Here is a 13,955-nt window from a genome sequence, read left to right as displayed (position 1 = left end):
CTGCCTGCCATCAGAGGAGCTTTTCGCCCTGGTTAATTGGCTCATCATTAGCATATGGTTCTTCCGTTCTTTATTATTTTAGTAACATATCTGCAGGCGGGTGTAGGCAGCCAAGAGCAGTCAGCTTTGATACACTGTTCTCACTTTTCTGATTGGGGTAGCTTCCCCCCCCTCCTTTTATCAGTAGGGTGTAGGTGGGGAAGGAAGGGGTGTCAGCAGCAGGGGACTGCTGTCGCTACAAAAGACAACATTGCCACCCTAATGCAGGATTTCACTGAGGAATGTTCTCTCACCATTGTGTTGCCCCATAAAATTGGAGATCATGCCTAGTTTAGGTGTTGGAGTGTTTGTGCCAAGAGCAAGATAGCGCTAAGAAAAGAAAAATACTGTAGAAAACCAATTTTTACAACTAGGATGAGTATTGATTTCTGGAACCTCTTCCTGAGAACCACAGGGGAAACTGATGACAGATTATATAGAGTGCAATATTTGGGAAATACATTATTAATGATGACCAGGGAATAGCTTGAAAAACTCGATTTCCTTTTGTTTTCCCTTTTTTTTCCCCATGTTCTTGGCCATTCCCTTCTCCCCACTTCACCTTTATAAAAATGCTTTTTTGTCAGTGATAGGGATCTTTCTACCACTGCTTATATGTCAGTGAAAAACACAGAAGAAATGCCTAACATTAGTCACCAGTCACTGCTGTATACCCTAAGATGTCACCAAATTTGTTCTACATGAATGAGGTTGCAACTGCCTTTCTCTCCCGTACGGATGTGTTGTGTTAGACTCCTCCAGAAGGAGCCACGATAGCCCTCTTCTGCTGCACAGGTGGAAGAAGTAGTTAACATTGAACCTATTTGATACCAAGATCATACCTTGGTAGTTTCTGCTAGATGAGGAAGAATATGGCTCCTGCTAAAGCACTTGTGTGTAAAGCCCTGCACGGCCAAAAAAACCCCAAACCAATAAAAGACATTTATCCTAGGGCTGGAGTTACTAAGCAGGGTGTTGCTCAGGATGAAGGGTCCTGTCTCAGCTGCCCTGGGGGCCATGATAGGACCTCTCAGGGACTTCATTGCACTGAGGTGGTATTTACAGCAATCCAGCCTCTGGATTCCATAAGGATTTGGGGCTTTATTTTGTTTTGACTGCTATTTAGTCGTCATCCAAACTTTGGAGTCATTCAGGCTTCTGGAAGACATACGAAATAAAGTGTTTCTCATTCAGTTTGGCCGTGTTTTACCCTAAATATTCTGAAACACAAATATTTGTTGTTGTGTGAGACAACATACACATTTCTTAGTGGCTTCTTCCCTCCTGTGAGCAGCTTGCAGCCAATGTTGCATGTTTGCACCGTGGGTATTGGCTCTACGAGCCCCGCGGCCTGTGTGCTGCAGAGAGAACCAGCTGGCCAGCTCTTGCTAGCATCGCCTTGCACTTCAGTGTGTCTCTGCCAGAGTGCCAGCGTCAGCAGCTCTCTTTGGTGGCTCTCTGTGAAGAACTGGCGCCTTTCTGTTGCTTTAATTCCCCCATCATATGGCTTACACAAAGAAACAGCGTGTTGAAACACTGACATGAAGTATGTGGTGTGAAACTTACCTTAAAACTAGCTGCTCATGGGTGGTTGTGACAAAGCTTCAGGGCCCAGAAAAGGCAATTTAGAAATGTGGTCAAACATGATCACGTTCCTATTGAGAGGAGCAGTCACCGGGCACATCCTCCACTCTGTCCATCTCTAGCATAGTAAAGATTTTCCGTTCACAACAGAACAGCGCATAATTGCTCTTTTGAGAGGAGCTGTGTCACATGCGCAGAGGTTTGTTTGCATGGGAAGTAATTAGAAATCAGCACGGGTCAGAAGCGATATGGCGGTTTAAGAAACTGGCAGCCTGGTTGGCTTTTCCTGCTGATCAGGTGAGTGGTATGCTGCTGGAAATGATACAGGATGAGGACTGGGGTTGTTTTTTTAATAAAGGGAGTTTTCTGTTAGGGTAGTTGCTTTAGTGCATCTCCCTGGTGCAAGGACAGATACTTGAAAGCACAACTGAGGGCATTGAGTGCAGCTGCTTTATTATTTATTTAAGTTTGAGATTCTCAGACTTCTCTAAAGAAAACAGATGTCACGTTTTATGGGAAAGGCCTTTACAGGGAAAAAAAACCCTTTAGTTCTTTCATGTGGTATTGATTTGGATGAGATCAGAACTATCACAACGGTAACTGGTTTGTGCACATTGTCTTTCTAGTTGACCTCAGATTCCTTGAAGCAACTTGAAAGAAAATAACCAGTCCCTAACTTTGTGTTCCAGTACATGTGCAACTCTTCTGTTTCATAAAAACACTTGTAAATGTGAGAAGTCTGACAGTAATCACACAAAATGTGACTGTTCTCAGAGCAGCTATTCTTTATCTAACCTCTACACCCTTGACTTTGGCTGGGTTCTTGGAAGGCTTTTCAAGAATTTTTGAGCAAAGTTTTAGGTCCCTCTGGTACTGGAGGGAACTTGGTGTGCAGTGCAGAAACAAAGCCCTCATTTTCTTGGGTTTGACTGGGACAATTAAAATTGTCTTTAAGTCTTTTTAAAATCTCAGTCTCGCTTGAGGTCCAAAATCTGAGTTGAAGCGGAGGGACTGCCAACCAACTTTACAGTGATAAAAATATTTCCATATGTATTTTTACCAAATCCATTTCAAATCTAGTGTTAACGAGCCTTCTGCAAACTATCCCAATCATCCCTTTCCTACTGTCATCAGGATTTGTTTTGGGGTCCTGGGGTAGCAATGTCCTGTCACCTTCTGAATTCTCAGAGACTTGAGTTATTAAAATAGGTACAGCAAGACAGTAAAACATAAAAAACACTATTGGTAGCATTTGACATCTTCTTGTGGCTCATACAGTCTCAAGCATTTTTCTTAAAGTATAGGCTTCTAAAGCCATTTAACTCCATGGGAATCTTATCTTCCTCTTTATTAAGCTATATGTTTAATGCTCTTGGTCAGGTCATGGAGACAGTCTTAAAAGTGTGACCTGCATGGTCCTCAAAGGCTCGGAATGGATGGAAGACATAAAACTACTCCCCATTGATTGCCTGTTTTAATCTCACTGAGCCACCCTTATAATTTAAGGTGTTTGACTCCTGATTTTCCAAGCTTTGTGTTAACAGTACTGAAATGGTAGGTGAGATGCACAAAGATGTGCAGAAGATTCAGTTTACCACAGAGCTATTACCACTCTATTGCATCTAAGTATAAATACATGCACCTACACCCATTCTTTCTGTAACTTGAAAAGGTTTGATATGTAAAGGGCAAGCTTGAAAATGTTAACGTAATGCTGTGATGCTCTAGACTCCCTTTAACAGGAACCATTAAAATGTGCATAATTATAGGGCAAAATGTCAAGCAGTCAGTTTAATTTACTGATGAATACATAGAATTAAATGTTTTGCAACAGTTCCAAGATTCTGAATTACGAATTAGTAGCAAGGTAATATTTTGTTTTGTTGACATTTGTTGAAACAGTTTCGGTATTCGTTTGGCCTGTGTCTTTGTCCGCAGGTGGATTTTGCCTTTACAGTTTGGCAGAGTTTTCCAGAGAGGATTGTAGGATACCCTGCTCGCAGTCACTTCTGGGACAACACTAAGGAGAGGTGGGGGTATACCTCCAAATGGACTAATGACTATTCCATGGTATTGACAGGAGCTGCTATTTACCACAAGTAAGAACCCAGAGCATCTGCTGTCCTCCTTCTGTATGAAACAAAATAGTAAAGGGGGTGGGGGTGTGAAGAACATTCTTCCGGGGAGGAGAAAAAATGGGAAGATAATAAATGGGTCTACTTTTTATGGGGTAATAATTTAAGTTCTTGGTTTAGCTCTGGGGATCTGGTAATCATTACTGTGCTTGTTGGGTCTCTTTGAAGTCACTTGTATTTTGAGGCAGTCGGACTGCTCTTTTTAACATCAGGAATTACACACTTCAAAGAGTTCCCGAATTCATTAAGCTGCTCGGCTGAATGGCCTGTAGCACAGCAGAAAGGAGGTTGCTTCCAGACCAGCTCTGGGTATGTGTTGGCTGACAGCTGCAGACTGCAAAGTCTTCTAGAAATGCAATACAGTGGACACATCACAGATCAGATTATTGCAGCATATTGTAGAAAACCACTGTTGTTAGGACTTCAGCAGACCAAGGACCTCTCTAGATTTTAGGAGGAAGTCAATAAATTCTGGAGTGCCTAATCCACATCCCACAAAGGAGAAGACAGGCCATAAGGAATGATATAGGCCCAAAGGAGAATATTTTCAACAATAAGGACAGTAGTAGGCCAGTTTAATTAAGTTCTCTCCAACTGAACAGTTTTGAAAGAAGAGGTGGAGGATGACTTTATCAATGTCATCTATCACATCATAGCAATGTAGTGCTCTCTTTCCTACTCCTCCATTATCTTGATACTTAGGTATCAAGATTATTATTTCTTTCAACCTAGTTAGAAAAAAGTCATATGTTTTGTTTCTCCATTAGCACTCTTTACTGTCTTGAGGAGATACTGATTTCTTCTCCCTTCTTGTTGGAGGATGAGACCAAAGAAAGGAAGTGATATATCCAGAGTTGAGTACAAAACTTGTGACTCAGCTGAGATAGAAATTTCCTGGAGTTTATAGTCCCTGAAAGCCCAGTGACTGGTATTAATAACGCTGCTGTTGATTTCCAGATATTATCACTACCTGTACACTCATTACCTGCCTGCCAGCCTAAAGAATATGGTGGACCAACTGGCCAATTGTGAGGACATTCTAATGAATTTTTTGGTGTCAGCTGTGACAAAATTGCCTCCAATCAAAGTAACACAGAAAAAACAGTATAAGGAGACCATGATGGGACAGGTATGTATCCACAGCATGTTTTAGCAGTTGGGATGTATTGATAATATAACGGTTCGACTTCTAGGTTAGGCTTACAGAGTGATACAATTCTGTCAATTTTTTTGCAGTTTTCAGTTTAGTAGAACTGTAAGTAGACTTTAGATATGCTTGTTATAGTGAAGGAAAATCCAAAAGGAGAAATGGTAAACATCTACTGTAGATGACAGCATCTCTTTTCTCACACAGTGTTATTCATGGTGATCCCAAACTCATGGAACTCATGATTGTGGTGACCAAATTTCAGTTAAACTCCAGTTTTCTGATTAAATCTTCTAGACCTAAGACCTAGGCATGGAATGCTAGAAGCAGAAGTAAGGTTTTCTCTTTTTAATTTTTATTGATGAATATAATGTACCAGGCTATTTTAAAGTATATAGTGTGGTTCAAGCACTGACACTGGACTGTCACAACAGAGGTATTTTGTGATATTCAAGTGCCTTTCCCACAAGGAACATTTTGTCCCATGGTGACACCATCACTCACTAGCAGCCATGAAATGCTTGCTTTAGAGCCTCTTCCAGCTACTGGATAAGCGCTCTGTCATTGCAGAAATGGATATACCTTCTAGTAACAGGGATACATGGCAACCTGGGGGCACTTTTCCTCCTGCCCTGTGTGAGCAAGCGATGGGAAGAATAGCAAGTCCTGCAAGACCTACAAGTCCTAAACAGCTTCCCAGTTGTGCTGCCACGGTGTCTGTAATCTGCACTACAAACAGTACCAGGATTACTAGGGGGCAGGAGAAAGAAGGGGCCCTCTATTTTCCCCTCACATTTTCTTCTGTTAGCATTACTTGGATCTTTGACTGGGGAGTGGCCATGCCAGTTTGTAGACTCCCTTATCTGTATGCCACTGCACTTTCATCTGAGGTATAGGTAGTAATTCAGCAATTCTGACTCATCTGGGTACCCATGAAACCTTCTGTGAACAAGAAGGTGCCATCCGGAAAGTACCTATTACTTCCAGTCTGAGCTTCACCTCTCCACAGGGCACGCTTTGGCTGTTTGGCAAAGTCTGAACATTCATTTTTCTTCTTATAGCGTGGGTGACTTGAGTCAGCCATGAACTATAACTCTCTCCTAAAGACAAGTTGTTCCTGCAGCTTTGGGAAATGTAATGGGCCATGTTCATAATTCCTTGAAAGACAAATAAAAAATTAACATAACCTCAGTGTTGTGACAGAGATTAATAGTCCTATGGAAATTCACTGTTAATGGCCAGAATGTCTGCTATAATCCTCTAGCAACAAGGTTTTGCTTGCTCTTTAGTGGCTCGGTATAATCAAGTCTGTAATCAATGCACATTATGACCTAACACTTGAGCTAAACTGGACAGGCCTTGGACAAAGATCAAGTCTGATACCACATTCATTTGGCAAGTCCCTGACATTATCAGTTTCTTCATGTTTTAATTAACACACCTTATGAATTTTCATTTGTTTTTAAGGTATAGTGGAAAAGTAAGTGCTATAGAGAGATGCATGCCAACTGGCACAAAAAAATCTTAGGTACTCAGCATTCATACTTTATCTTAAATAATAGTTTTATTATGTTTATACATATAGTTTAGGTACAGATAGAGAATAATAGCTGCTTCAAAGCTGTTAGGGCCTTATTTTTCCAGAGGTGCTGAGTTTCAATGGACATTCATCAGAATTACAGCTGCCCTGAACTTTGCAGGCCACGGTATTTTGCATGTATACATGCAAAGAGACACCATGGTCTTTTCCTCAGGTCAGAGCTTAACGTGATCTAATGTGGAACTTCGGTTAATTTTCTCCATCTGTAAGATGGTACTGTCTTATGCACTGGCCTCAGCTGGTGCACCCTGCTTTTCCCTGCAGGACGTCTACACGCATGAGTAATGCCAAACACATAAGGACTTCTGCTGAGCTCAGTTACAAGCTGGTTGAAATTACTTTTGTATAAATTTCTGCAGATCTGGACTGCAAAAGTGCGTTTTTGACCTGAGAAAACATAGTAATTGCAGCGTGTTTTCCTCCTGCGGCTGAAGGCTGTGGGCAGCAGTTGGCCTTAGGATGTGCACCTCCAGTGGAAAGCAGTGGCCTTCTTGTCTTTCCTGGTGTTTTTTAAGGACTTGTTCTATCTCTGGAATAGCTTGAGGGTTTATAAAAGAAAGTGAGGGATGGGGTGAAGTAGTGTGCTGGCAGGCTTTCGGAGGCTTGCTTGCGGGTGCCATGCTCCAGGTCAGACTGGCTCGTGGCCGAACTCAGGTTGCCATGCTGCGCTGCCCTCAGCATCGTTTCGAAGGCCGGAGGTGGCCGGCTCGCCATCGCCAGCTCCCGCTGGGGGCTGGGTGTCCTTCCCCTGGTTTGAAACCCCAGCTGAGCAGATTTGAGCTACCTCAGAGCCACATGCTCTCAAGCCCCTGACTCCACTCCACAGCATGGTGTCAGCTTGGCGGCAGCACCCACCCTTTCCCGCCCTTTTGTTGTGCCACAGCCAACATCTGATTTCTGCTCTCCTCTCCACACAGACGTCCCGGGCCTCGCGCTGGGCCGACCCCGACCACTTCGCCCAGCGGCAGAGCTGCATGAACACTTTCGCCAGCTGGTTTGGCTATATGCCGCTGATCCACTCTCAGATGAGGCTCGACCCTGTCCTCTTTAAAGACCAGGTCTCCATCCTGAGGAAGAAGTACCGAGACATTGAACGACTCTGAGGAGCGCTGCTGAGGGGGCCGAGCCACCCTCCGCCCCGCACGGCCGCCAGTGTGTGGAGCCAGACTGTGCCGCCGCCAGCCAGCGCCCGACCCGGCGAGCGGTGACCCGGCGCCGGGGCTGCGCTGCTCCGGACTGCGTCGAACCGCCCGGCAGGCTTCTGTCGCTCAAGACTAGGTCGTGTACAGTTTCATTATGGAACATTAAATAATTATTTTTGAAATGATTGCTATGCAGGTTTAAACTTTTTTAATGATCAAAAAAAAACCTATTAAAAACAGAGTTCTTTCTTTAATCAAAATTGTGTTGGTTGTGAATATTTCAAAGCTGCCGTTTCTTTCTTTCATGCATTTGATTGTCAATGCAATTTTCATTCATTTTCCCCTGCAAAGTTAAATGCTTGAATCTCATGGGGAGAAAATGCAGCAGGTTCAGAAACAATCTGAGCACAAGCAGGACAGAGCTGAAGTATTAACGTTTCTCATTTACTGCTGACTTTTTCATTTTTTTTTCTCAGTTTTCCCTAAGCCGGTAGTGTCCACTCCTTTGGATGGGTGGAAAACTGGAGAAGCCCCAATGAACCAGGCAAGAGCATAAATCCTTCTGGTTGGGGACCCCATTTTTAAAAGCAGTCAGCCTTGCCTCGAAGGGAGAGAGGAACACTACTGCCAAGGAGCAAACCGGTGATGTGGAACACAGGGAGGGCTTCACGCACAGCAGGGGTGCAGTGCCAGTTGTGTATTCTGGTAGGAGAGGCGCATCCCGAACAGCCCAGCCATGGGTGAGCACCACAGGGGCAGCCATGTGGGACACAGTGCAGCCTGCACCAGTCCCTGCTGCCTGGGGGCAGTGCTGCCGCTTGGCCACAGCAGCTCAATTTTGAGAAATAGCTTTGTTCTGAGGGCAAAAGGGGTGTTGATGGAAAAAAAGAAAGCATGTTACTGCTTGCAACACAGAAATTTGGCCTGTAACAAATTGGTTTATTTGAAATCAAAGCATGGGCTTCTCTTTCTTTTCTTTTTTTTTTTTTTTTTTTTTTTGGAAGTGCAAATAAGTGAAGAAATTCCTTCCTGGAGGTCTGATGCCTGAAGTAAAGTGTATGGTCAGACACTGGGTACTGGTGGCAGCGGGTGCTCCCAGGCATACTTGGAGCAGGTTAACTCGGACAAAAAACCTGCCCCTGAAATACTGGCATTGCTCATGCTCCAAAATGGTTTTAGCATTTCAAATGAAAGTATTTTTAAATTGAAATATTCCACTTGTTTATTTCGCTGTAGTGCTTTGCTTATTTACATGTTTCTTTACATTGAAGGATGAAAACAAAAGCAGTGATATGGGTCAGAAAGATGCCATTCCAATTTGCTAAGAAAATAAGCACTTTAAAAACACTTTGAACTCTCACATTTTGATGAGGGGCATTTGGGGTACTCTGTAACAATCGTCACCCCCAAGAGCTCTGATAAAGTCACAGCGAGAGGGTTTAATGCCGATGCCCAGAAGACCAGCAAGCCTTCCTATACCTCATTCCTTTGTAAACAGGCAGTCCGGTAGCAGGGGTGAAGAGTAGCTGGAGTGCTAGGAAGGGTGGACCAGAATTATCGCTAGTTTCATTCAGGCTCAGGCACCAATTTATTACGCAGCTTTAAGCAACTCCCATAACCGAGGCATGCCTCAGTTTCCTCATTTATAAAAGTAATAGTTACTGGTTGTAGAGCGAATGCTGTGAAGCCTAAATAATTTCTCTTGCTGGTAAGATCAGAATCCCTAAACGGGAAGTTGCTTTAAAAGTGCAAAGTACATATTTTGCTATATGTTTATTCGCAACCTGACATGTAAAGACTTGCAAAGAATGCTTTGCTTTGCGTATGTATTGCAATATTTGAACAGAGCACAGCAAGTTAGGGCAGGAACATCAGGTTCCTGACATTTTATGTTAGAATCATATAATCATACAATGGTTTGGGTTGGAAGGGACCTTAAAGATCACCTAGTTCCAACCCCCCTGCTATGAGCAGGGACACCTTCCACTAGACCAGGTTGCTCAAAGCCCCGTCCAACCTGGCCTTGAACACTGCCAGGGAGGGGGCAGCCACAGCTTCTCTTGGCAACCTGTGCCAGTGCCTCACCACCCTCACAGTAAAGAATTTCTTCCTTGTATCTAATCTGAATCTACCCTCTTTCAGTTTAAAGCCATTACTCCTTGCCCTCTCACTACACGCCCTTGTAAATCTGAACCAAATCTTTAAAGGAATCTGCCAATACATATGTGAGACTGCAGCTAGTGACGTATGCTGCTGAAAGGAAGAGGTGCCACTTTTCCCCCCATGCCCATTGCTCTCCCAGCCCCTGGCCACGCTGTCTTGCCTGACACCTTCTTCCATGCTGGAAAACTGTCCGGTGATTTACTGGATTTTTTAATGCCATTTTAGAGAATTAAATCAGCATGTGGAGAGATGTGTAAAGAGGTAAGAGTAGGTAGACAGGGCCAGGGAGGGAAGGGGAGCAGGATATGCTCCTGTCTTTGTAGGGTGAGCTGCTAATTCAGCTCCCTGTATGCCATAAAAACCTGAAGCTCACTTCCCTGTGCTCTCAGGTCTGTGCTTGCTGATCTGTGGGAGAAGGTGAAGTCCAGTGGTTTCATTTTCCAGAGCGTATGGCTCAGCAGCTCCCATGCCACTTTTTCCTCTTGGAGATCAGGCAGCTCTTTCAGGGACTGGAATAGACCTTCTCCTTAGACTTGTTTTTTGGAGAATGTGTCAAACACTGGATGAGGTTGGCAGGGATCGCTCTTTGCTCGTGTCCTGGTTTGCAGAAGGGCATGCGGATGTGTCCACAGCAGCATCTGAAGCTCTGGGAAACAGTTAATGGTCTGTAGCTAGCAAGAGGGGCCAGGGAGTGGGAGAGGGAAAGATGGGACCCTACAAAAACAAGAATCACAATTCTGCTTGGGTTTTAGTTAGTGCTATTTTGGGGCATGTTGGTTGGGTTTTTAGTAAAAAAAGAGAGTAGCCAACCATTTTTGGAATGCAGCGAATCAGGCCAAGCTTTTAAGCTGTTTGACATTCTGTTATCGTCACTTTTTGGGGTGGCTGAAAGAGACTGTGCTAAAGCTCGCTCTCAATTTGATTCGAGGCCCTTTCTGTTTACAGATTGCTAATTAAACAAGTAACAATGAAAGGCTTAGCTCTAGAAGGGATGTGGATGGGTAGGAGCATTCTCTTTGCATCACGTTACCCAGGCATAGCCGTCTCTCTAAGAAAGAATGTGCCTCGTGGCCAGTCTGGAGGAGCCGTCGGTCTCCGTGTCCACGGCCCAGGGACCCAGGGGAAGAGCTGGACACAGATCCAGCTTAGAGACTCGGTGTGTTACACTGAATGCAGACGTTATCGGCCAACGCTCCTAAGAACAGTAGGCACGCTTCCGAGCCTCCCGTGTGTATCAGTGTTGGATAGAGCTGTGTTGTTTCCTTAGTGAATGAAATCACCCTTTTGTCATGTCCATGTGCAAGTTGATGGTTCTTTATTCTTTTATTTCTCCCCCCCTTGATTCAGATGGTGCTGAAACAAGGTTCACTCCTTGTTGCTCCTTTTGTAGGTTTTTTTTTATTATTTTTCATTAACAGCAGGCTATGTTAGCCTTTACTTTACAGGTACTTGAATGCCTGATGACTTGACTGAGTGTTACGCATGTGGCCTTTCGTAAAGGTTACTGACCTTAATTTAATCAGGGGTGAGATGGATGGATGAGTGTGAATAGATCCATGCCATTAAAACAGAATAAAAGTAGGGATTAGAGTTTGGGAGAACTGATGAATTTTTAACTGAATTTATTAAAGGAAAAAAAAAAAAAGACAGAAAGAAAGAAACCCTTCCCAGTTATAATTTGAATGAGATCAATTGCTGGAGGAGGGTTTCATAATGAGAAAAACGCAACACAAAATAGAGGCAAACTTCCAAGATAGAAAGTGCCTGGCTCTCCTTGCAGTCCCTTGGGCCTGTACAAGATTTTACTTGCCCTCTTTCTATTTTGTGAAAAACTTAATTATTACCATAACTTTTTGTAGATGTGAATGTTTAAGCTTTGTAACAATTTCATAGTGAACACACTAGTGTGCTAATGTATGGCTATTGAGTGCTTTGATCTTTTCCATTGGAAAACGTCATGGATTTGATCAATTTCAGGTTGCAATTTCTTTTTTAGAGCCAACTTTGACAAAGAAATTAATCTTTCACCAATGAGCGCCTTTTAAAATAGCTCATTTACCAAAAGATGTCATTTCGAGAATGGAAGTAATCATTTGACACTGAAGCAGTGAAGAAACAGCTAGAAGTACACCAGGGTTTTTTTTAAGTATTTAAGTACCTATTGTAAAATCCAGTGTCCTCCTCTTTCTCCTCCCATATCGAAACTAAAAGTCTATTCAGTGGTTGTCCTAACATCTGTACTGATGACAACAATTTTATTAATTCCTCCAGTTAAACATCCTCTTACAGCACGGAGTGGATTGGTGGTCTGCTCTTTTTTTTTCCAGGCTAGCTCTGCTGTCTATCGCAGAAAAGTGGCCTGCAAGGGCATCGGCCTGATAGAGCCATTTCCCTGGGCTTTAGCAGGATTTCACAGGGATGGGCCTGGGGTCTTCTGAGAAAGGGACCTGCCCCGTGCAGGGTCTCAGCTGGTGTCTGCTGGAAATAAAACCACATCTTCCAAAATTTTGTACATCTCACCCTTGTTTAAAACTAAGTCAAGCTGGCCTTTATACCACTGTTTTAACAGTCTTCACACACATTTTTTAAGTTGGAGTTAAATTAGGGGGAGTTAAATTAGCAGGGGTTATGGGACTCATCACATGCTTTGGGATGCTCCCCCCCACTCTTTCATGATGTTTTTAGTGACTATTTCACAGTGGATTAGTGATGATCCAATGGGCCTTGTGACCTTGTACATAATCCTGTATATTTATTTTGAAAGAAAATATGTATAGTGTTTGGATGATGAGAATGGAAACCAGAAATGGGAATTCTTAGGTGGGCAAATGTAAAGCAAAAAAGCAAACAAAAAATACAGTCTTATTTTGTATAAAATGTACATTTTTGAGAAAAATTTTCTAATGCATTACCAATGTTTTCATAGTGATGCCACATCTTTTTTAAAGTGTTTCTCCCTCTTTGTTTGACTGTTGACAACATGGTGCAATTAAACCTAAAGCAAGTGTGTGAGTGAGAGGAAAAGAGAGAATGAGAAATTGAAAAGCCATATAATTTGGTTTACTTCATTAACCTGTATAACATCATAGGTTTACCATCTAAGATAGGTTGTTTTTATAGATAGTGTCACCAAAGACTTTTTTTCTTCAGATTTATTTTGAAAAGTTGTTAATAAAGGACATACATTTCTGTTGCAGTGTGTTTTTATTTTTAAGGTAGAATAACGCACCTTGCTTGTGCTCTTCAGAATGTAAATTGGGGAGCATGATTGCCATGTGTCTCAAGTTCAGGGTAGTTAAATGAATGTCTCTTTATCTGCTTTATCCTCAGCTTGAACTGAGCAATGGCTATATGTATATCTTGTGTCTCTGTTATATAGATAATATACATGGTATAGCATCTATACACAGCGGTAACTAGTCCAGCAACATTGGCAGGTGTTTACTGTCTTACATGAGGGCAGAAAAACATTCGGTCTGTGTCACTTGTGCATGGCAGGACAGTATCCCTGAGTTGTGACACAATCATGGGTAGGTAACAGTGACTGTTAGACGGGGTCACTGTAAACGTGTATGTTCAGAAATGATCTCTCCACCTGCCTGGAGGCCTTGGAAGGCTGATCCCTGCAAGCTGAGAATATATTCATTTACTGACCCATATTTATTGTTAGGGGGCTATCAGAAGCCTGTCACAGTCACGGGGGATTGCATTCATCCCACCTAACTCTAGATGCCTACAAAGCACTCCTCTGTCAGAGCTGGACCTCTCTGTCTCCCTGCATAGTCAGTGGACAGAACAAAGTATTGCTGGGATTATCCTCACTGGTTTCAGACATGGGCTTTAGCATGAGATAAGTTGCATCTCACATGTGCTGGTTTCTCTCTGCTGACAGGACAAGGACACCAACTGCAGGTCCTGCAGCATAGGTACCAACAACCTCTGGTCACAGAATCACAGAATTGTCTAGGTTGGAAAAGACCTTGAAGATCATCCAGTCCAACCATTAACCTAACATTGACAGTTCCCAACCACACCATATCCCTCAGCACTATGTCGACCCGACTCTTAAACACCTCCAGGGATGGGGACTCCACCACCTCCCTGGGCAGCCCATTCCAACGCCTAACAACCCATTCTGTAAAGAA

General features: G+C 43.2%; 1 protein-coding gene across 2 annotated transcripts in view; it reads left to right on the top strand.

Annotated features, from left to right (window-relative positions):
* Window positions 1–7,907, top strand: part of EXT1 (exostosin glycosyltransferase 1) — a 180,551-nt gene extending 172,644 nt beyond the window's left edge. For both annotated transcript variants that reach the window (XM_074886908.1, XM_074886900.1), the window contains 3 exons: window positions 3,562–3,722; window positions 4,716–4,887; window positions 7,423–7,907. In XM_074886908.1, coding sequence (XP_074743009.1) covers window positions 3,562–3,722; window positions 4,716–4,887; window positions 7,423–7,608 — 519 coding nt within the window. In that variant the 3' untranslated portion in view covers window positions 7,609–7,907. The remainder of the gene's footprint in view (window positions 1–3,561; window positions 3,723–4,715; window positions 4,888–7,422) is intronic.
* Window positions 7,908–13,955: the final 6,048 nt, after the last annotated feature.

Source organism: Strix uralensis, chromosome 1 (assembly GCF_047716275.1).
Source record: "Strix uralensis isolate ZFMK-TIS-50842 chromosome 1, bStrUra1, whole genome shotgun sequence".
Lineage (NCBI taxonomy): Eukaryota > Metazoa > Chordata > Aves > Strigiformes > Strigidae > Strix > Strix uralensis.
Note: the sequence above shows the minus strand (reverse complement) of the source record. Positions and strands in the feature narration are given on the sequence as shown.